This window comes from Nycticebus coucang, chromosome 9 (genome assembly GCF_027406575.1).
Source record: "Nycticebus coucang isolate mNycCou1 chromosome 9, mNycCou1.pri, whole genome shotgun sequence".
Lineage (NCBI taxonomy): Eukaryota > Metazoa > Chordata > Mammalia > Primates > Lorisidae > Nycticebus > Nycticebus coucang.
The window spans coordinates 21,639,706-21,664,614 of NC_069788.1; the positions used below are offsets into that span (position 1 = coordinate 21,639,706).

The following is a 24,909-nucleotide window of genomic DNA, read 5'->3' on the forward strand; positions in this document are numbered from 1 at the left end:
CTCTTTTTCAATCCATGATTTTTCCGAATCACTCTTCTTAAAAACCCTTAGTAATCCACTTGCCTATGTGATCAATTTCAAATGCCTGAGAGTGGTGCTTTCACAATTTGCTTCCAAACTACCTACCAAGCTCATTTTCTTACCCTTCTAAGCTCACCCACTCCTACGCACCATCCAGCCATGATTCATAATCCTACACATTTCCTTTTATAAAGAAAAAAAATGCATTGCCCCTTTGCACATATTCCTTCCATCATACTTTGACTTCTGTTCCATGATCCAGAATCCTACCCGTATCTTACTCCCTTCCTCTGCTGATTTCTTACATCCCCTCTTGGGCCTTCCTCCATAAATCCACAATACTTGTATATAACCATTCTAAAACTTTTTTATAGTTATTTCTATATAAATGCATTTTCATAATTGTTTTTAATCCCTGCATAATTATAGGTACGCATTTAATTTCAGTGTCTGTTTCCTCATTTTTAAAATGTCACTAGTATTACTACCTATTTTATATGTATGTGGACACTGGAGACATGATTTATGCAAAACACAATGCCTGGCACATGGTTAATACTCAGTAAATACTCCACAGGGCAGAGTACTAACCACTGCACTATCACAGCATGACACTGGGGACCACCTTTAATAAATGGTCCACATTATTATTATCTGTGTGCTCATCTTCATTATAAATGTTATTACCCACAAAACCACAGGGGTGTATAAAATATCCTAATTTTCTGAAATTAGAATATTTTATGTATCTTTGTAAGAGATCCTGTCCATTACTGACACAAAGTATTTCCTTAATATATTTTTGCAGATCAGTGAATTATTACTTCCAACACCTTGTGGTAGTAATTCTGAATCTTAATTTTTCTTTTCAAAAATGGTAGCTTGTCCATACAACAATGTAAGTTGGATAATATAATCACTATTACACACTGATTGAAAACATTTTGCAAACCACAGCACAATGTCTATGCCTATGAAATGGAGCATCCATTCAACTGTTATTTCACCTTTTGTTGAAAATCTTAGTAAAAGTCTTAGCTAATTTTGTAAGTATTAATATCAACCAGTTCAATTACAAGACTACATTTTTGAGGCACCACGCTGTAAAAAAGATGGTCATTAAAGCGAAAGAATTAAATGGCTTAACGTTCATATTAATCGTTTTTAAACTGAAGCCAACTTTATGCCCTTGGTTTTAATGAATTTGTCCTATTAAGTCTGACCACCCTACCCAACCACCAGTGCAGAGCTAAGGAGAGTAAGTTAATTCCAAATACGTGGGGATAAAGGTGAGTGGTTACTGGATACATAGAAAAGTCTTTCCTCCTTGGTTGGGTTTATTGTCATGTGTTTGCTTTGTTTGGGTACCATGTTACTAGGTCATCAGACATAGGTTATTACAATTGCCTAGTAAGTGCTCTGTCTGATGCACCAGACCTCCCTCCTGCCCACTGCCAATGCCTAACAACATTCCTAGTGACCCTTTTAAAGCATGCATCATGCCATGTAATTCCTCTACTTAAACTTTCTATGAATGCTCATTCACTTGGAGTAAAGAGCAATGGCTTCCCCACCATGCTGGTTCCATGTGCGTTACCAATGTGGCATGCGCACTCCCCCTGAGAACCCACCTCTGCTGCTCCTGCTCCCTTCCCATGAAGCTCTCACCCCATCTCCACATTCACCCATGTCAGATGGCGCTTACTAGTCATTCCCTGCCACCTTCTCTAGCATTTCCCTTCCCTGTTACACATTTTTAAACACAACACATATCATCACCTGACATGTATTTTACTTTTTTATTTGTTATCTATCACTCCTCTACCAGGAAAATGTTAACTTTGTTTTTTTATTTTATTTTTTTTAGGAAAATGTTAGCTTAATGCAGGCAAGAATCTTTGTCAATTTATTTTGTTCCTAAATCCTGTGCTGATAAATTATAAGCAGTCAATAAATACCAAATAAATGTCGTTATCACTCAATTAAAAAAGAAATGTAAGAATATTTAAGTTTAACTACAAAATTCCAAGTTTTAGGTTATCACGTATTTTTTATAACTACCACTAATGATGATGATATATAACAATATGTTTTTGTGTACTTGGAATTAAGAAATTAGTAAATTAATACATTTTAAAATGACTAAAGTTTACATTTAAATATATAACATTAAATAGAATATAATAAAATATAAATCTTATTTTTTCCAGTATTTTAATGCAATCCAAAAATTCTAGATTTTATAAATAAAATGCTAGACAAATTTATCTGACTAGACATATTTATCGATGCCATGATAAAAATAAATATAAGGAGTATCATATATAAAATCCAAAGACCAATGTTAGATTTTAAAACATCATAATGTTCATCATAGTTTAAAATTGATATTCATAATATAAAATGAATACAGTAGAACCGTCATAGTTGACTACCTGCCTACATTGACCACCTCTTTAAGTTGGCCCAGCTTTACAGACCAGATAAGTACCACACATATTCAATGCAAGACTGACCTCTGCATATTAACTACCCCTGTAAGTTGTATCTTGACCACTTGGGCTGTAACACATAATATTTATTTTCTCTCTATAACTTGATCAGTTGAGTCCACTCTATGCCAAGGGGTAGAAGGTAAGGGCTTTGCCCCTTAGTCGTATTATTTATCTTTAATATAAGTTGTTTTTTCTTATTTGAATATTACCTTCATGTTTTAATATCACCATGTGTTGGATCAGGCCTAGTATCCTGCTGTTTATCATATGTTGTAGAAGATTTTCTCAAGGTGAAGGACTGGTCTAAGTTCTAAGTACATCCTACAATTACTGAAAGATTTTACAGTTAATCAAGTTAAGTCCTGAGTTCATGTGGTGCTTGTTTTTCCCTTCTTGTGATACTTCAAGATACAATGGCCCCACGGAAACAACTCAAAGAGCTGACACTGAAGGAAAAAGTTGATCTTCTACATTGTCTGAAAGCAGCAGACAAAGACAGACAGGGGAACATTTCGATATTAGCAAGACCACAGTTTGCAACATCTAAAAACACCAATGTGAGTCCTTGGGGAGAGATGGTAAAGAAAGCAGAAACCTGCAGCTGAAAAGGAGGAAAACTTCCTTCCCTGACTCAGTGAAGCCACATTAAGCTGCTTGAAACAAATGAGGCAGTGAATGCCGAATCTCTGGAGCGATGATTCAAGAAGTTGCTAAAATACTTGCACAAAAATTCAGTGCGGCAGATTTCTAAGCATCAAATGGTTGCCTCAAAATATTTAAACTGCAACATGAGATCTCCCAGAAAGTCTTGCGTGGTTAATCCCATGACGTTTCAGTAGAAGTTGTGGAGGAGCTCATCAAGAAGTTCCCAGCCTTCACCAGAGGCTACAAACAATTTTGTTTTAAACATATGGGGAAAAACAATAGAAAAAGTAAAAATATGATAAAGGCCATTCTATTTTACTATGTGGGAGAGGTGTTGTAAAAAGATTATTAACTTTAAAGAAATTATCTTTGCCTCACATTGCTTGCTCTGCTGAGCAGTTATTGCTTTTACACTTAAAAAAAAAAAATACAGTAACAATTTAAAAATTCTAGGAATGTTGCCAACCAAACTCCAATATAATTTGCTAAGATATTCACCCACATATTGAAAGAAAATTAATAAAGAGGGCTGCTTTAATGTGTATTTAATGAAACTTGGGAGTTAATAGAATATACTCTTCATCTAAAATTGTGAGAGAAATTACCTAGTAGATAAGTGTTATAAGAACACGTGCAGATGGGTACAATTTAGCATTTATTCTGAAGACAAGACCCTGGAAACGATAGGAACATGTAAAAATATATGTCTTGCAACTGTGACTTGTGTTACTTATTTCCCAATTGAAAGCGAGATTCCTGATGTTTAATAATTAACTACTAAGTTTTACATTTCCTTCTTTTGCATAATCTCTCCGAAATGAATTCAATTTAAAACTTTGGTCTTGAATATTTTTTCTTTTAAACTGTTGTTTACTTTTTTAGTTTCATTTTTATTAAAAAAATGAAATATATAATGCTCCTGCCTCCTTTCCCTGCATCAGTTTTCACTAATGTTGACATTATATTAATTTTTGCCTTTAAGAAGTGGCCTGTTTGAGTTTCCTGTTTTCTTATATTTCACTTGGCTTTCTCTCCAGCCACACCTCTATAAAACCTTCCTTTAGGTCGGTATTTTTCTGTTGTTGGTCTCCTTAGACCTTCGTTTCGTGGCAGAGATATTATGATCACTAAGTCTAAATATACCTGACTACAGACTTATTTAGGATTGAAACCTTGAAAAATAGCCGGGCGTTGTGGCGGGCGCCTGTAGTCCCAGCTGCTTGGGAGGCTGAGGCAAGAGACTCACATAGACCCAAGAGTTAGAGGTTGCTGTGAGCCGTGTGACGCCACGGCACTCTACCCGAGGGCGGTACAGTGAGACTCTGTCTCTACAAAAAAAAAAAAAGAATAGCTTTGGACTTGACTGATGGTTAAATATATTATAGAAAGAAACAGCCCTAAGTTGATATGAATCTTCCTGAATCCATCAAATCAGAGTTTGCCTCTGTAACATATTCTCACCCTAGATCTTAACCTTCCAAGGATCAGTAGCCAAAAATACATTTTTAAATATTTCATTACTTACTCTAGTTCAAAGATTCTGTACCACTTGAGAAAAATGCTGGACAAAACACATGTTTAGCACTTTAGGTTTCCCTTTTTTAGCTAAAATTCTTTATAAATAAAATAAGATTGATGGAACCAAGCTGCCTTATTGTGTCAAGTAAGTGGTATCTCAGAGAAAGTGATTCTATAATCCCCATGGAGACTGTAATAGCTCAGTGTGTGCTAGACACCTTCTTGACAATTTACATATGTTGATTTATTTAATCCTCCCACCAGCAATACTATTGTGCTTATTACTATGATTAATTCCATTTCATAAATATGAAAATTTGGTCCTAGGAGGTTAAGCACTTTATACTGAGCTACACAGATAAGTGTCCATGACTCTGACCTCGGCAATGGTACCACATCATCCTATTCACATCATAGGATCTCTCCAAAGACCAATACAGTTAATTTTAACTTGCAATTTTAAAACTTAACTCTTCTAACAATTGGCATGGTGCCTAAAAACATTTTAATCATGAAATTAAACAATCTGATTACCATTGTATAGTAATGCTGCAATCATGTGTATTTATCTACTTTAAGCTCTCGGGGTCATGTATCTTTAAAAAGAAAAAAGGTAGAAATTGATTTTTGTGTAACTCAAAATATATAAAAATAGATTTTTTTTCACACCACTCTTAGAATTGTAAAAGAGGAGATAAAGGTACTGCGGGGATATTTCTCTCCTCTGCGTCTCTGAGACACCAAGTGATGGGGGCGCTGCATCTGAAATACTAGATCTCCCCGTTTCCCACACAGGGAGGGCAGGTTTTCTCTTTCTGCTTCAGTACGCCAAATGTTTTAAAAACTCGAGATGTGTGATGGTTTGGTGGTTATTTATTTCTTTTTTCTTAGATTTTATATCAGTGAACATGGCCAGAAATAATTTGAAATGAAGTTAAACAAAATACACCTTTTAGAAGGAAGAAATGAAATATCATATCGTAATCATGTTTTTATGAATAGAAGTTACACAGAAAAGTAGCCAGACCATCAGAGCTAAAGGGGAAAACAGGATCTTTGTGAGCCTGCTGGTTTTCACAGATGCTTTTGACATTTCAGTTTCATCTAATCACACGGTAGAATTTAGTTCTCATCCAGCTCTGCACAGACAATTTCCGAGGTGTTGACAAATGACTATGGTACGTGTCATTTACTGCCCATTTCGTTATAATGTGAGATGCTCAAACCCATTTTGTCTCAGGCCTGTAGCCAACTTTGGGTGCTCTTACTAACCCTTTTTCTGACTTGTTTGGATGTCTTTGATATTTTTGAAAAATTGTTTCTCAACCACATATTTCACATGGACCCTAGGCAGCTGTGGATGCAGCTTTTCTTTTTTTTTTTTTGTAGAGACAGAGTCTCACTTTATGGCCCTCGGTAGGGTGCCGTGGCCTCACACAGCTCACAGCAACCTCCAACTCCTGGGCTTAAGCGATTCTCCTGCCTCAGCCTCCCGAGCAGCTGGGACTACAGGCGCCCGCCACAACGCCCGGCTATTTTTTGGTTGCAGTTTGGCCGGGGCCGGGTTTGAACCCGCCACCCTCGGTATATGGGGCCGGCACCCTACTCACTGAGCCACAGACGCCGCCATGAAGCTTTTCTATTTCCCTGATCCTTCCCTTGCTTTCATTTTCCTTCTATTTTGTGTAATCATGTGCCCATGCATGTACACTACAGAGTCACATATGCATGCTAATGTACATGTGTGAGGATAGCATGCGTTCCCTTAGAGGCTCACTGTATGGTTTGAATTGTCTTCAGATCTCCAGAAGTGGGGGTCAGGTTTTATTTAACTCAATATAGAGATAAGAAAATAGGTAACAGAGATTTTAAAAAAGGCGGGGAGGTGGAGGTGGTGATTTTTGTAATGCCACACAGACAGACTCAAAATGAAAGCTCAGAATTCCTGTCTTTGGACCTCCAAAGCATCTTCCTTATCTATCTCATTCTCGTATGCAATCCCAATTCGTTAGTCAAACAGCTCGAATGCACACATTTTACCCGCATTCAAACCCACGGCATACCCCACCAGCAAGTGTAGCAGCAGTCATACCAGTTTACAACAGGGATGATGTGATATGCTGTGGTTGCCTTTCCTGTGCTCAGAAAGAGCACAGTGACTCAGTCAGCTCAGGCTGCCCTTATGGAGTACTATGGACTGGGCGGCTCAAACAATAGAAATGTATTTCTCAAAATTCCAGAAGCTGGAAGTTGGAGATCAGAGTGCCAGCATGCTGGGGTCAGGGGAGGGCACTCTCCTAGCTTGCGGGTGGCTGCCTTCTCCCTGTGCTTCCGTGGGGTGGGTGTGTGTCTGATTATAAACAGTCTTGCACTGGAGGGCGGGGAGAGAAAGATGAAAGAGAGAGGAGGGGGGTTGACTTTGGTGTCTTTCCTTATAAAAACACTAATCCCATGATGAAGATTCCACCCTCCTAACTACATTTAACTAATGTCTTCCCAAAGGCCCCATGTCTGAATACTATCATATTGGAGGTTATGGCTTTAACTTATGAATTTGGGGGGAATGCAGTTTATCCCTTAGAATGTCTGGGCAGTAAGGACTTGAAGGTCTGGTTCACGTATCTCCTATGCTCCTTTGATTCCAGCATGCTTGATTTCAAAATAGGTCTAGTCTAACAGTATGTTAGAACAAGAGAAAACAAATAAAAGAAGAACCTAACTGATATAAAGAGGAGAAAATGGAAGGCATTGGAACTGTTTTCTACCACAAAACCCCTGCTTGGATTTGCCTCACATTCATCATCTAACCCCCGAGTCCATAAGTGGAGGTAATAACCCTCCAAGCCTTTGTCATTCGCCAGGGTCCTTGAAGATCAATTCGGTCAGTGCTGACACAGGCAGGGATTCCTTGGAGATCACAGTGCATATGGAGGAAGCCTCAGTGGCCTCCTGAGGATGAGCAAAGAGGTATTTGCTTAGCACCATGGTTTCTTTAAGCTTATATAGGTTGTTTCCATTGATTGAAATGATCTTTATTGTATAACATCATGCTATCAAAATCATATCTTAATTGATTTTCAATAAGATTTATTTTTAGATTAATTTCAAGTTCACAACAAAATTGAGAAAAGGGTAAAGAGATTTCCCATACATCCACTGCCTGCCCCAGCCTTCCCCACTCTTGACACCTTGAACCACAAAGGTAGAGTTTCTACAATCAGTAAGTACATTTACACATTATGAGTGCCCAAAGTTCATGGTTTACATTAAGGTTTACTCTTGCTGTTGTGCATTTTATGAGTTGGGACAAATATACATGCATGTCATTTATCCACCATTGTAATATCATACTGGTTTCACTTAGTCATTCCATCTTCCTCTTAGCCAAGGGAAATAACTTACCCAGCATTGTCTCTGTAGCTTGTCCTTTTCCAGGATGTCATCTGTATATTTGGAATTATACAGTGTGCAGCCTTTTCAGATCTTCTTTCATCTAGTGATATGCCTTTAAATGTCCTCCATGTTTTTCCATGGTTTATGTACAAGCTCCTTTGTTTTTATTGGTAACTAACTGCTCATTAGCTGAAGGCACCATGGTTTATTTATCCATTCACGTATTGAAAGACACCTTGGTTGCTACCAAGTTTTGACAATTATGAACAACGCTGCTTATAAACATTCATGTATAGATTATTATGTGCATTAAGTTTTCTGCTCATTTGGGTAAATACCAAGGAGCATGATTGCTGGATCATGTGGCAAAAGTGTGTTTAGTTCTGTAACAAACTGTCAAACTGTCTTCCAAAGTGGCTGTGTCATTTTGAAGTCTCACTAGCCGTCAAGGAGAGTTCCCACATCTTCACCGATATGTGATGGGGTCAGGGTTCTGCAGTTTCCAAATTCCTGCAGGAACATAATGGTATCACACTGTTGTTTTTACATTGCAAATCAAATGTTTTAGAAATTTGTGAAAATCAAATCTCCTGGAAGAATGTTGTTGATAATTAGGAATGAAAAATCTGGGTATGTGTTTCTAGGCTGTAAATTATCTGGATGGTGAGATGGGACAGAGATCATAGCTCTGCTCTATATTTACTTGTGCTTTGGAAGCAACATCCAAGATAGTGTGACAGACAGCCGGCGAATGGCTTCTGTGTCTTACTGAATGCTTGAGTACAGCTGAGGTGTGTAATAACCACACAGCCCTGTACTGACACTATGGCCCCAAGACTCTAATCACAATTCGCATTCTGGACAAGCGTGAGAGCTGGCACAGCAAACCAAAGCACAAAACCCTCTAAAACATTGTTTTTCTGCAAAGGGGTTTGCTGATAGTATATTTTAAGTCTATTTTTAAAAATACTCTTTTTGTCTCTCTCATTGACTTTATAGAAATGAAATACATAAAATGAATTGGCAGAGAAAGCCAATTGTTATTTGAGTGGAAGTTTGTGAATAAGTTATTATATAAATGTTCATACAGTCATATTTCCGTGTTTACATAGAGCTCTGATCATTTGTATTTTGATTCTACCTCAATAAAGTGAAAATTCCGAAGCCTGCCTTCCTCCTGATATCCACAGAAACTTTCTTTGTCAGAAAATCTTACAGAGGAACCTTGGGAAAAATTTAGTTGCATCATTACAACCACCTCCCTATGTTCAGGTTATGTAAATAAAGCCAAAAGTGACTTGTTCAAAAGGAGAAAACTGGTTAAGAGTGAAACTTGAGGTCTTCCCTCATTCCCAACTTCATCATCTGCTGTCCGACTGCTCTGATAGGTCTCTGCAGGAATTGGATTTCTGTGGAACAGACTGAGATCCCTCTATTCCAATTCATCACCCACATTCCTGAGAGTGATCCTTCCAATTCTTTCTGAGAGGACTCATTCCCTTGAGAAGAAATCCTGCTTAAAATGCTTGAGAAAAATTGTATTATTAACCATTTCCTAACAGTATCACCTTTCATGGCCTTATACAAGGAAAAAGTGTGACGGGTTGTTCTTCCCCATCTGTTAAGTGCCAAGTTCCCCTCTCTCTCTTTTTGATCCCTAGATGCCTTCAAGCAAAGGTATCTATTTTCCTTTTTATGATTAACAGTCTATGACTTTGGTCTTTTTTGTTATTTTTTTCTTATAAGCAGGGTTCTTGAAGATACTCGTGTCTACTCAGAAGACAGGTTACTGTAGAAGGGAGAAATCGCGCCACATGTGAACGCGAGTCCACATGTCCAATTTAAAACGGTTCATTGTTTATGAATAATATTTGCTTCACTTTTAAGAATAGAGAGAGACCAGAGAGCGCTTACCGTTTGCTCTCCTCCCAGTCCAGGCTTAGTACCACCATTGAACCAGTAACACAAACCAGTAATCTAGGAGGTGCCTTTAAGTCCACTTTTCCCATCCATACCTAATCTTTCAGCAATCTCAGCAGTCTCTGCCAGTTCTACTTCCAGAAACGCCCACGATTATGAAATGGTTCTTCTTGTCCACAGCGCTCCACGGTGATAGCAAAGATCACTGCAATAGACTGTGTGCTCACTGCGGTTACACAGAGCGTCTCAGCTCCTCTCCTGGTTTGTACACATGTCCTTCTTCAATTCATTTGCTCACAACAGCCAGAACATTCCTTTAAAGATATAAAACTGCTTATTGTGTTGTCCATTGTAAATACTCCTTAAGCCTCTATTATACACAGAAGAAAGCCATGGAGAACCACCGTGATCCAACTCCTGGCTACTGTCTATACCAGTTTCTCCCTTCCTCATTAAATTCTTGATATACTTGCACTGGGATTCTCTAAACCACTGGTTCTCAACCTTTCTAATGCCGCGATGTATTTTCATTGTTACAAAGAAGTTGCGACCCACAGGTTGAGAACCACTGCTCTAAACCTTCTTGAAAAGATTTAGCTCCTTCCTGGCTTAATACCTTTGCTTTCTGTCTACCTGGAAGACTAGTGAGGCAGATCCTGGCGTGGAACACTCCTTTTAATTTGGGTCTTTGTTCATATATTGCCTGTTTAGGGGGATTATGGCTCACATACTATCTAAACTAGCTTCCCTGCTCACTCAGTCATATGGCCCTGTTCCTTTTCTTTTCATAGCATTATTAGTATCCTAAGTGAACTTACTAATATTGATATTTTAGTCCTTATCTACATTTCGATGTAAGCACGATGAAGGTTGTGTTGCTTACTGTATTCTCAGCATATAGAACACGTATATAAACAAACAAGCTTATTTGTTTTATTTAATGTATATGATGTTAATATATTTAATGTATTTCTTCACTATGGAAGGCAATAAAAGAGCACTCACGTGCTCGCTTCTTGGTCTTTGCATGCTGAGATATGTTCACCAGTTCAATAGAAACCCAGTTCTCTGTCCCCAGTGCTGAGCAACGTGAGCTGTGCTAGATCTTTAGAACAATACAAGAATCCCACCTGCAAGCAAAGGACCAGAGTGTTGTGAGTAGTGTCCAGACATTGTTTGAAAGGGAAGTTCCTTTAGCTGATCTCCACTTCTTGAGATCCTATCATTTCTCTCCTTGGGATGCAAAAGAATCAAAGTTATACTATTAATCACAGAGGATGGAAATAATGTCAGTGGGCCATAGAGCATGGTCTTCATAGAACAATTAAATTATTACCTTCTCCCAGTCAGACTTTTCAGAATAAATTTAAAAAATTAATAAAGAAAGGTGTTGGGGAAAGATTGGGACCTGCATGTGAATATTTGATACCATGGTCTTCTCCCACATCCTCGGTGAAGGAACTTGCAGACACAGCAGTTTAGCAGGGAGCTGAATGGTCTTCAAGTACCTTATAGGGAGTGATTCCCAGAGAACAGGAATTATGGTTGCTGTTTAAGATATAGCTTTGGGAAGTGAGGAGATCTAAGACGTGAAAGAAGACTTAGAAAAGAACCGTAATTCCCACAGTTACAGAGAACATGTAATGACTACTTGTAGTAAAGCTCTTCTACAACATGCAGAATTGAATTTGAAGTGATTCTGGCTACCTGCTACGTCTGTCATTGTATGGAGGATGGAATGGGGCTCCCTGATTCATCTACTTCATGATTCAGAAGCTGAATTCAGCTGCTCCCTGGTTCAATGCTCTTGAGAAGAGCTTTGTAGGTGGTCCAGGGGAATAGGGTATCTTGGGGGAAGCCTGAGATTGGTGAGATGTCACACCCACCTTCAGAGGAGAGCCCAGTTGTGTCACCTGCTCTGGCAGGGTCCCACTAGAGCAAAGAATCCAGGTCATCCCTGCCGAGATGCCTGCCCCTTCCAGAAAGAGGGGTACTCATTTGGAAGCTGAGTATGCATCCCACAGACACATACCATTTGCGGTCCATTCAAGGTCCTCAGTAAATTATGAAAGGGAAGTCCGGTGGAACAGTTCCATAGATGGTCACGATTAAAGCAGAAGACCAAGAAGCAAGGAGGGGAGTAAAGGACATGTGCCCGGGTCTTCTGCATCTACATCTGTCTTCCCTTCATTTGGCAATTCTAATTTATTTCATAATAAAAGTTCTTTGAGAATGTCCACATCATGTTTTGGCACATTTTTTCTAAATACTTGTTTCACTCATAAAATATTGTACTCGTAAAATATTGTACTCATATTTTACAAGTCCATGTCTTCGGTTAACCATGGAACTAAAGTTTTGTTTTTAAATCAGATTGTCCTTACTTTCCTGAAGAAGCTGGAACTCTAACTTAACACCCTTCGCCCTCGCTGGGTGGCTCTTACTCCTGCTTTCCCCTCGCTCATTTTCTGTGTCAGAGTCACCACTACCTTCTGTGAACAGGTGTAAGGATCCAGTTATCTACAATCACTTAAGTTGCCCTGGGCCAGGGGCTTTTGCCCTCTGTCCCCGGCGCCTGCATCAGGGCCTGCCACTTACTTCCACTGCTCAGAAATACATTGAATATATAAAAGGATGATCGATGTTTGCAAAATGCCTTTAGATACTTTTAAAAATCTCACAGGTTAGACGCATTGCCGTCGTAAATAAATAAAATTTCCATGTCCAGAGGCAGACCTGGAATTGCAAGGTTATTGATAAAAAGTCACCCAGGTAAGCCACATCCTACCATCCTTTTTATGCCCAGAATTTGCACACTATCCTTTCAGTGTACCCTTACATGACGGTTTCTTGTCTAAGAATTTGGGCCCATTGGATCAATAACCAAGAACTATCAATTCTGGGTTAATCAAGAGTGAGTTTTATGTACTTGTAAATTAAGGTAGATTATATGCCAAAGTATCGAATCACTGCCTATTTTGACTTCAAATGTAATAAAGCTCCTGTGTCATATACATAATAATTTTCCAAGAAAATTTGCAAAAGGAAATGGAGTCATTTTGACTTTACCTAGATAAATGGAGATGGTGATGTTAGAATAACAGCTCCACTCCATCACTTAGTATCTAAACATTTTCCTACCACCTTGAATCTACCCTGAAGTTGTGGCTGATTTTCTAGGGGAGGCAGGGTAAAAGTACAACACCAAATACATAAGTCCATTATTGCTCATTCAAGAGGTCTTTGCTCTTAACCAACCTATGTAGTGGCCAATGTTTAATAAAGTCAAATAAAACAAGACAGAAAGTATGCTTTTCCAACACTCCTGCAAAATATCGACATAAAATATGTATCAATGGTATCTGATTCTCTGGTGATTTCTGCATAGTGGGCAGTATGGCTTGAATAATGAGAAAAAAGAGAAAACATTCTTCAGTGACAGAAATTTACCATCACTAGCAGTTTATGATGCAAAGTCCACAATATTTTGACTTTGTGATATTCAACATGCTTTGATGAATGTGTTTTAAAGCCTTTATGTGAAACTTATGCAGAGTCATGCACTGAGCAGATTCTTAATAAATCTTAATTGACTGCTCTTTGACTACATTTTGATAATGAGATTTTTCTGGTCCCAAGTCTGGGCTGATTAAAACTCACCCTGTTTGGGCTTAGAGATGTTATCTTCTAATAGCCTACACTGCTTTGCTAAACAATATCCATCAGCACTAGTTTATGACGTAGTTTCCTGACCAATCTAAATTAGTTACTTGCAGTTCTGATATTGGCACAGGACCCGATGCCTCCTGCACCTTTTGTTTATTACTCGGGTTAAAGTGACCTCACCCAACTGCTTGTAGAGGCTGAGGAAAGAGACCTGGGCCAGGTCTCTTTGTCGTGGCCCAGGAGAGCAATAGACTACGTTTCATTTTCCCTGATGTTGTCTGCCGGTCTTGGCATCGCGACAGCCGAGTATACGTTCACATGTTACCAGTGGTTATAATCACAGTTTTAAATGTGCAGCACCAGGGCCCACTGGAGCCTCCGAGGAGGGAGTCTGGCAGGAAAATGGTCCCTCGCTGTGCCTCCAGGTACCTTGTCTACACCTGGCATCACCTGGCATCTATATGCAAGTGAAATAATCTTTCCAATTTGTATTTGGGCAAAAAGCCATCATAGCAGATGGACATGAGTGTATGTAACTGGGAAATTACGCGTATACATTAAGTATGCAGACTGTGTGTATAAGTTGTTTCTAGGAACATCCAAACATCTGTCTGCTCCGAGCTTTTTTGTATACTGTTTCCACCATATGCCGTCACTGTGGGAGGGCCTCGTCAGAGAGGCAAAAAGGAGCTCTCGTGAATTTCATGGAAATTGTTTTATAGGGTGAATTTGCTTCATCCAGGAAAAAGGGCCATATAAAAAATACTATGCACATCTTTGTTATTATTTTGACTAGCAAATTTTAAAAATGCATTTTGGTAGCAAAAATGCAAACATCTTGGATGTTATAGAAAAATCATATTTGGCTCAATTTTAAAAATATGTATGATATTCCTATGTTATTTAAGCCTCGATAGATTCATTTAAAGCAGCGATTCTCAACCTGTGAGTCACGACCCACAGGAACTATATTAAAGGGTTCACGGCGTTAGGAAGGTTGAGAACCACTGATTAAAGGTACACCATTAATTCTTTCTGTCTGAAACCAAAGCTGCAGGTCTAACTAATCAGCAACTTTATGACTCATCTTACAAGTCAAGGAGTATTTTTAGTGTGTGTAAGTTTTATTTACAGTGGGCCTATCCTAAAAGAATAAATCATTCTTTACTACTTGAAGTGTGAAATCCCCAAAATTTGAAATCCTCTCTAATATAATATTAAAATGTATTCATAGGTATGATTTTAATTTTTTTTACAAGAAGACGATTGTCTTCATATTATGGGTAGCCCTTTTATATTTTGTAGTTTTCCAATATTTAAATAAATTGAATACATGTATTAATTTATCTTTTAATGTGCATTTATTTTTAATAATTGAAAATGAATTTTTTCATTTTTAATCCTGAATTGCAATAGCTTTTCCTTTCTTTGTCCTTTTGCATTTATTCACATAAATAAATATTTGTCTATCTCTTTCTCTATACTTCCTAAAGGTGTTTTAATATTAAAGTAATAAAATAGTACCAAACCATATCACATAAATATAAGTTTTCACCAGGCATAGTGGTACAAATTCATAATCCTCCTAGCCTCTGGCTGAGGCAGGAGGGTCACTTAAGCTCAGAATTTCAAGACTTCAGTGAACTGTGATCATACCACTGCACTCCAACCTACGTGACAGAGCAAGGCCCTATCTCCAAAGTAAATAAATAAATAAACAAATAAGTAAATATCATCTTTCCTGCATCTGAACTTATAATTTTGCTTTTCAATGAATATGTATATTAGTATAATGAATTGCACATTAAAATTATAAATGTTATAAAACTATAACAATCCATTCAGTGTATAATTTATTGAATAACTTCAGAATCATAGAACTTAATACTACTCTGGTGAACTAATATAGGATATATTTCTGATAACATTTCCAAAATAAACTTGAAATATTTTATTTACTTGTATCTTTAAGTTTATAGATAACAGAAGCATTAGCAACGCATTCAATATTTAAATAATCAAAGACATGTTCTAGCTTTAGCTAGATTCATCTATTAATTATGAAAGATTAGTTCAAAGTTACATCCATGTTTAATAATGGATTGGAAATAAGCAGTAAAATATAAAATCATAGACCTTGAGGTTTAGAAAGTTACATATTTTATAAAAATAATGCACAGGATAAAGTCAGTCTAGAGAATATTTAGGGTTTTAACTATCCCTACATTTAGACATGTAAATTATTTTTCTTCTGCATATTTATTTGAAACCCTCATATGTATGCCTCATAGCTGTAAGTCAAGTGGCTTGTATCTTTTGGTTCACTAATCAGGAAAACGTGAATTTATTTAAAAATCTTGATCATTGAACATTTAATGATGCAAATATTGCAATTAATGAATCCACTAATTATCATCAGTGATATAAATTTGCATTAATATTATTATTAAAAAATTTTCATCCATGGTACATCATTGTGCTATTATGCCATCTTCATACTTCATAAATATGTTCAGATGACGCTCAGATTTAGTCCCTCAACCCAGATACGAATCATTAAGATGACCCTTTATCATATAAGGTATGTTGAAAAGAATAAACTCAACCATCATTAACCTAAATGGATTCACAAAAGCTCTCAGTTTTGTGATCTTGATTTTGTCAGCACTTGGTATGTTTGTTTGAGTCTTCCAATAAGCAGATGCCAAAATGTGATTAAATATTTAAGAATTATGTTAGGGAGATACTCCTGTGACAAAAAAAAAAAAAAGAGAGAGAGAAAGAAAGAAAAGGGAGCTGAGGAAGGCTGGAGAACCCTCACACTACAATATCTGACCCCAAAGAAAGAGAGGTGGGAACCCTCTAAATTGCCCTGGTGAAATGAAACTGTACGAGAAGTTCAGCAACACTGGTAAACCTTGAGCCGAGTTAGAAAAGTCCTTTACCTCCAAGAATGATCTATTTTAGCGTCTAACAACATTCAGTCACTAGCTGGGTGGAGCTCTTAGGTAGCATGGCCTTTGGGACAACAGGATTTCAGAGCATAGTGAGCAGGGTTCTCGGTCAATTACACCTGTAGTAACTCATCTGTATTATCTTGGCCACCACAATTCTGGACAATGACTTATTTCTTCAAGCAGAGTTCTCTAGCTAAGCTCATAAAAAAACTCAGTATTATATTAATAGAATTTGTTTTGCTTACACTAAGAATTACTTTAATCTGCAGTGTCCAATATTCATGTTAATAAGATCAGCAAATTCTTTCCATGTTAGCAGATTTCTATCTGGAAGCTGAATTCCAGTGCACTTGAATTGGTGAGCATGGACTCTGAACAAAAAAATTTAAATGGATAATTCAAACTGCAAGGATACCAGACTATGACATTCAGATATATTCACCTTCAACTAAGGCTATACCTGCCCTGAGAAAGAGATCGCGAGCTGGAGAGAGGGTGCTGAAATACACTTCTGAAATAATCTCTCGTGTTCCATGCTGCTGTCCCCCCTGCATTTGTTAGCTTTGGCAAAGAACAAACCACCACAATATTGAGTGGTGTAAGGCGCCAATTTATTATCTTACTTCTCCTGGTTCCAGGCTTAGCCAGGTTGATTTTTTTGGTCTTCACCAGTTTGACCGGGACTGGATGGCCTAGGATGGTCTCACTCACATGTCAGATGACTTGGATGGGATAGCAGAGAAGGGAGGGATGACAGTAGTCTCTGGCCACATGGTGTCCCATCCCAGAAAGCTGGCCTGGGCATCTTCACCCAGCAGCATAAGAGTTTCCAGAGACAGGAAGGACAACTGCAATATACAAGCACTCTTCAAATCTCTGCTTTTGTCACCTTTTCTTTTATTGTTTTAGTTAAGGCAAATCACAAGGCCAACCCCAGAGTCAGTGTGGTGGCAACTCTCTAGGGGTATATGGATGCAGGAAGCCCTGAATAATTGGATCATTCTATCACCTGGTCTGATTAGTCTGTTCCCCCTTCCTCTTCCCCTCTGACCTTCCTCAGTGTCCTACTCAGCCCCCTCACCCCTCGATATTTTCTCCTCTTCCCTCTTCTGAGCTTATGATTATACAATGAATGCAACCACACCTCCTTCCTTACACTGTCTGATTTGGCCTTTAAAAACATTTACGCTCTAAGGTACATTTTTGCATATGTCAAATTCATCTGCAATTTGTTAATTTTTATGTCAGGCATCAGTGTTGCCAAGAATCAGAATCCATCCACCTTTTTCTATAATTCACAAGTGAATTACCTTACCTTACCCTGAATGTGCGTAAGTTGTCCTCAGAGAGGAAGCTACAAGAATCTCCCCTAAAACTGGTGATATTAAATGAGAAAATGACGGGATTAATGATTCATTTCAACGGCACCTGGTCAGTTTACTCAGTCGTGGCAATTCATTATAATCCCTGATTCTAATAAAATAATAGACATGTTTGTTCTTAAATTTAGTCATTGCTTGAATGTGAAAATTAGGGGGTAGAAATTGAATAATATATGAGTTGTTAGAAACTATAATTTTCTACCATGTGGCTTTTCTGTCAGCTAACTGCATTGAGTCTATTATCACTATAATCAGTTGCTGAAGATGATAAACATGAAAGCAACATACTAACAATAAAAAATAAAATAAATGCTGTGGAGTGAGTAGCACTTTTGCTTGTAATCCAGGCTGTTTCTAAAGCTTGCAGAGTGAAGCTGTGCATTAGAAATCCTTGTAGGCTGGCTGCATACCTGCTGTTCTCTAGACACAGCTGTGTGGGTGACTGTACATCGTCTTGGTCTTCATTTTAAATTCATACGCCACATCTATGCAAAGCTACACTGGGCACCACTTGGTGCAGATGATAATGACACTTGATTTTTGGTCCCACAGCTAAGCCTCAAACATCGTCTGTTGACCTGCCCTCTACAGATGTTTCTAATCTCAATTCCTAGACCCCTCTCCACCACTCGAAAATCTGCCAGGTTGATTTCACTTAAACATATGTTTAGAGAAAAATAATTAATTAGATTGTTCATTTGATGCAAATTACCAGTTATTCAATTTTGTATTTTTTAACTCTGTGTGTGTGTGTGTGTGTGTGCGTGTTGGTAAAGGGAGGAACAGGTAAGACAGGCACTTGGCACTTGTTTTCTGCAGGTGTTATTCATCTTTTATGATTCAGATCCACTTTGGGGTCCTAGTGAAATGATACATTTCCACATGTTTGAAGGATAAAGACAGTCTCCTTGACTTTGACTTAGTGTCTGGTTGTCATGAAGGGTTCTTTCTATTGGGGCTCCCACGTTGCAGTAGGCCACTGCTTGAACACATAGAAAATCCTTGTGTTTCGTGACGCCCATCAGGTTGTTTGGTCGGATTTCACAAAGTACCAGTCATTTGCAGCTGACCCACAATTGTAGTTCTTACTGATTTTAATCCATGCTCACTATATATTGTATATGCTGAGCCTTGGGATTGCCCCTTTATGGCTGCATGGGGAGCGATTTGAATATTGCGTATTCATTCATAATCTACACACATTCATCCAAGTAAAGTTGTTTTTTAGTAATTCTCCTGTTAACAATAATGACCCTGGTACTTTCCAAATTCTTGTTCTCTTTTGCCATCTTCCTTTTTCTAGCAATATCTTAGCAAATAAAATCTGATTTCCTGCTGAGTAATTCCTTTATAAAATAAGCAACTTTAATTTCTGTATGTAATAATAGGAATTTAAAGTATATATACTTGTTAAAATCATTTTAGATTTTTATATACAAGGCTCCAGAAAAGAAATGAAAATGTATATTTTTATTTATAGCATTGTAGTTTTTATTCAGCTCTAAGAACTAACATGTCATTTTTAACTCATCAAATTGTGTTGTTTTTTTTTTCTTCTAGGACTATAATGATGAAATTCGTCAGGAACAACTGCGTGAATTATCTTATTTAAATGGCTCAGAGGACTCTGGTCGTGGCAGAGGTATTAGAGGCAGAGGGCTCAGAATAGCTCCCACAACACCTTCAAGGTACATTTGTTCTTTCTGTAAATAAATCAACAGTTAAAGAAGATGCCAGGCCTGTGTCATTAAGGATCACAGCTAGGAATAAACAACATCCGCAATGATCACCATCACCACAACAAAAACAATAATGATGAATGCATATGCGACATGTGAGAGCTTTACATATATTAGCTCATCAAATCCTCCATACTAAGAGATATCTACTATTTATAGGTGAGAAAGTGATGTACAGATAGGCTTATGGGATTCACCTAAGGACACATAGGCAGTCTGATTCCAGAATTCATTATTTATACTATTAACTATGAATTCTTTTAATAACTAGTCTTGCAAAATAAGGGTGTCAATTCTGGAAATTAGATTTAGAAACTAAGGCAGCAAACCTGGGATTTTTTTACTTTCTTGTTCTTTCCCTAAGATTAGGAAGCACAAACCATACAACCATTTACCTCTTTGAACCCTGATAATCTTGTGTGGAGAGAAAACTATAAAGTTTGTGCCTTAAGTGGCCCATGAATTGACGTAGTTTGCCAGGCAATGTAATAGGAAGAGAGACAGAAACAGAGAGAGAATCAGAGATAAATGTAGATGATACATGGACCATCAGCCCCCAAAGGCAGAAGGACACTGCTTGCATTGCCGATGGTAAGGATATTTAAAATTCAGATACATTTCACTTAGTAATGCCCTGCCCTTGACAATCAGAGAAGTCTTTATTTGGTTCTACTCACTTTGCAAAGAAATTGGAATCTTTCTGTATTAAAATTTGTTTTGTTCTGAATACTGAATTTGTTAAGCTTTCAATAGAAGGTACTGTTTTTCAAAAAGGTAAAGTAAGAAATATTCATAGCCTTCACACGGTGACTGTGGGATTCAATCATTCTCTTCACCCTATTATAGTTGGCCTTTAAATCTCTAAAGAACATAGATCTAGAATATTATTTCATATATCACAAAGAAATTATTTTAAGAGATGCTAAGATATTTTGCAGATTCAATTTGTTTCTTAAATTATATTCCAAATATTTCAACCACCACTGTCAACATGACCACTGTTCTTGACATTTAAATCATAAATATTTCAAAAATTTACACACTTGGTAGGAAAAAAGTGAAGAATGATAACTTTCCAAATAAAATATCAAGGAAATAACTTATTGTAGGTAAAATGTGGTGATTCTGGAAATTAGATTTAGCTAAAAGCAAAATTTCCGAATATGTTCAATCCAGAGATTATAATTATATTATCTTTATACAATGAAAAAAGGAGCTCTGTAACATTCGGATCACTTGCTTATTGCAAAGAATTAGTGTGACATAAAGCAATGCTGTCATTTTTAAACAGCATTTTTGCACATTTGTAGCCTCATCCTGATGGATTTTGCAATGATATCATTGCAAGTCATCTTTATTGGATTTAATCAAAAGGGTTAAGTCACATGAAATTGCCACTTGTGTAGTTCAAAAAATGCCAATTTTAGCAATTTTATGTGGTTTATCCTAAGTGTACATTTAGAATGCCCAATGAAAGAACATAAACTTTCTGTTCTTTATTCTTTGAAATTGGGATCATTTAGAAAAAAATAATGCATAAATCTGTATTTGATGTTACAAATCACTACATGAATAGATTACCTTGTGTTATTAATGTTCCTTAATAGAATATTGCATTTGCCATATTTGAATGGTCCATATAAGATTTTATTTATTTATTTTTTTTAATTTTTTTTTATTGTTAAATCATAGCTGTGTACATTAGTGCAATCGAGGGGTACAATGTGCGGGTTTCATATATAATCTGAAATATTCTCATCAAACTGTTCAACGTAGCCTTCATGGCATTTTCTTAGTTACTGTATGTAGGCATTTGTATTCTGCAGCTCTGCTATGAAGCTAAATTATAGCTTTCACATGAAGGCTATAACCCAACTATAGCACAAGACTATGGGGAAAGAAAGGGCCAAGGGAGGGGAAGGGAGGCGGGAGGTTTTGGTGGAGGGAGGGTTATGGGTGGGGCCACATCTACAGTGCATCTTAGAATGGGTACAGGTGAAACTTACTAAATGCATATAAGATTTTAATGTCAACCCTTTAATGTCATGCCCTTATTCAAAAATTTTAATCTGTTTAGTACTTGAATAAAGAATACTGCTGATTCTTTAAATGATCTAGATTTTTACATATCTTCTTAGAAGAAAAATTTTATTGAAACCTTTTGCTATTTCATATCATATATGTTCTACAGATGTGATACTACATACATGAAAAGAAAAAATAATTGAAGTAATTTTAATTGGAAATTAAATTTTACTTCCAATGCTATACTGATATCATTATCGTTACTAACATTAATAAAAGTAAATGGAACAGAACCTTTGTTATCATCTTTTTCAAACAACATGATGAAATGTATCTGTAATTAAAAATGAATAAGGCAATAGCTTCATAAAACAAAATCATTTTGATAAGAAAACTTTGGAAAACATGAGTTAATAGATGCTAATTTGTACATATTTATGAAAGTATTAGCTTATGAAGTTATTCATTTACGCTTATATGCAAAAGGATGGTGCCTAGAATATTTTAAAATGCTATAATAATTTGTTGAAATGTATTTAATTAAAATAATTTACATTTCAATAAACATATCTATAACTCTCTAATCTTCCAATTATAATGCATACCAGAGAACAAAGCACTGTATCTGTTATAATAATAATGATGCATTTTACATAATTGAAAAATGAAAATATATGACATCTCTCACACATATCAGCACTGCATGCTGCACTGAGAGCAAGAAGTGGAAAATGAAACATTGCAGGCAAATTTTGAAGGGTTTTGTTTACTGAACAGAGAACTAATAATTAGAACAAATGAAGTTTGTTAAAAGTCAAGTAATCATATTTGTTTCTAAGAAGGAATATGCTGCCATCACTGTGGGAATGCCGAACAGTTGGAGTGGTTGAGAGAGAGATGGAGAAGGAGAAGGGCTAGAGAGAGAGACTGACTTATGGCAGGAGAGCCCAGGAGAAGACAAGTCTATTATCCAAGACAGACAGAACTCAACAGCACCTGGAGTGTAGACAGATAAGACCAAATTAGAGGTTAAAGTATTGAGGAATTAATGCCAATTTAAATTTTAGGGAAGTGTGGCCCAAGACAAAGATAACTCTCTAGTGCCCACCCTCATAAGAGATTGATGATATTATCAACCCAGATTAGGTCAAGGCTCAAGTTAAATGATGAATTATAACTATTCCTGTAATTAATCCTATCTCTATGGATTGCTAGTGTGACCTTGGGCAGTTGACTTGTACTCTCTGTGCCTTGGTTTCTGAACTTAAAGAATAGCTTAGAACTGCCTACATGACAGGCTCGCCAAGATGCTTACATGAGGTGAGGAACACAAGTATAAGGCAGTGGTTCCCAGTTAGCCAGTATGATTGAATCACTTGGGCTGTCTGCCTGCAGAGACTGTGGTTTAGTTGGCCTTGGATATGGGCTGGAATATGGAATTTTTAAAAGATCATCAAGTAAATAATATGCAGGGAAATTAGGGAATTTCTGACATAAGAAACACAAACCAAGATATAACATTATGGTAGGAAGGAAACAAATGTCCATTAATAGAGTCAGGGACTGCAGGGGCAACCATGAGAGGAAGAGAGAAGATCCAGGGCAGATATTGGGGACACCAAGATTCCACAATGAGTTCAGGAACAGGCGCCCTGCAAGAGGCTGAGGAGTAAGAAAGAAGGAAGAGGAAAAGAGGAAAAAAGCAGGGTCATAAAAGTCCAAAGAAACATTTTCCAGATATTAATTCACACCTTAAATACGATAGGGGAGGTGCGCTCACATGGGGATGTAAAAGATTCTAGTGGATTTGGACGTTGGTAGACTACCCGTGATCTCAGCAAAGAGTGTTTTCAACAGAGCAGTGAAAGTACGAACCACTAGATTGATTACACGCAGTTCAGGAATGAGCAGGAAGAAGGAAAAGAATTAAACATGGAAAACAATCTTTCAAGAAGCCAGAAGAACAGTGAAAAGACTACTGTGGTGTGTATTTAGCCAAGGGCAGTATCCTAAAACAGGTGACATGAATTTTGACTTAAGTTGGAGGAGGGAGAAACAAGGTTAATAATCCAAGGAAGGAATGTAGTGTAGACAAGGTCAGACAATTAAGCTCAAAAACTTATCCTAGAAAAAGGGCTTAAAAGGGCAGACTAGGCTCTGGCGTCAATGGCATAGCTTCCCAAAGGGAGTACTTCCAAGGTGACCCAAGTCATATTCAACAATAAGGTATGTAGCCCTTCTCCTAGGATGAGTTCTCAAACTTAATTGTCAGACCTCATAGGTGTTAAGGAGTCAAGGTTCAGAGGATAGGTTTGCTAGGGATGTGTCTGGTAGTCAGTCGATGAAGGAATGGAGAGAAATCAGGTTTGATGCAAGCATCATATAATTTGTGGACAGGAATAATTGTTATAGATTGAGAAATCTGCATTTAACTCATTAGGGGAAAAAATACACCTCAGGGTTAGGTAGTTATAGTACTTATCCATGGTTATTTAGTGGTAGGTCCAAGACTTATGAATATAATTTAGAGCAGGGTGAACACGTAATTTATCACACACACAAGGACACTTCTGAGAGTGGAGGAGTGCTGGTGGGTACGGGAAGCCAGGAATACACCTGGAAAGCCTGGATGGGCCTCATTTTGCTTACGAGGACTCAGATAGGTGCCTGGAGGCCCCGTGAAGGTAAATTGGTTTCTACTGCGTACATCCTTTTTGATAGATGCCTCTGTATATCACCATGATAATGGAGAAGGGGCTATTTTCAGCTGTGTTGTACCCTGAGCACCAGCGGGCCTGGGGGCCTTCTGTATTTCACCTTCTCCCAATCTCAGGGCGTGTTCCATACACATTAGACTCACAGTAAGTTCTCTGGCAGCTTCTCTATTCATCAGCTCCATAATCTATTTAAAATTTTTAAAAGCTTGACCAGCATTCTTACTCTTCCCTCATAAAAGCTCATTTTTTGTAAGCAAGAAAGAGCAAGCCAGCCGCCTGCTATTCACAGCAGAAGGCATAACCTGCGTCCCCCTCTGTGGGTTCGGCCAAACAGCACGATTGTTGACATGCCAATGAGCATCATTTTTTCCCAAAGCTTTAGTGTTCCTGCTGAAAGCAGTGCTTTCGAGAGGCCAACCTTTCAGACATAA

The 24,909-nt window shown here is 37.5% G+C and overlaps 1 protein-coding gene across 2 annotated transcripts in view; it reads left to right on the forward strand.

Annotated features, from left to right (window-relative positions):
• KHDRBS2 (KH RNA binding domain containing, signal transduction associated 2) overlaps window positions 1-24,909 on the forward strand; it is a 577,858-nt gene that overhangs the window by 361,806 nt on the left and 191,143 nt on the right. For both annotated transcript variants that reach the window (XR_008382612.1, XM_053603566.1), the window contains exon 5: window positions 19,558-19,685. Coding sequence is in view for 1 of the 2 variants with exons in the window: in XM_053603566.1 (XP_053459541.1) it covers window positions 19,558-19,685 (128 nt within the window). In the remaining variant the exon portion in view is untranslated. The remainder of the gene's footprint in view (window positions 1-19,557; window positions 19,686-24,909) is intronic.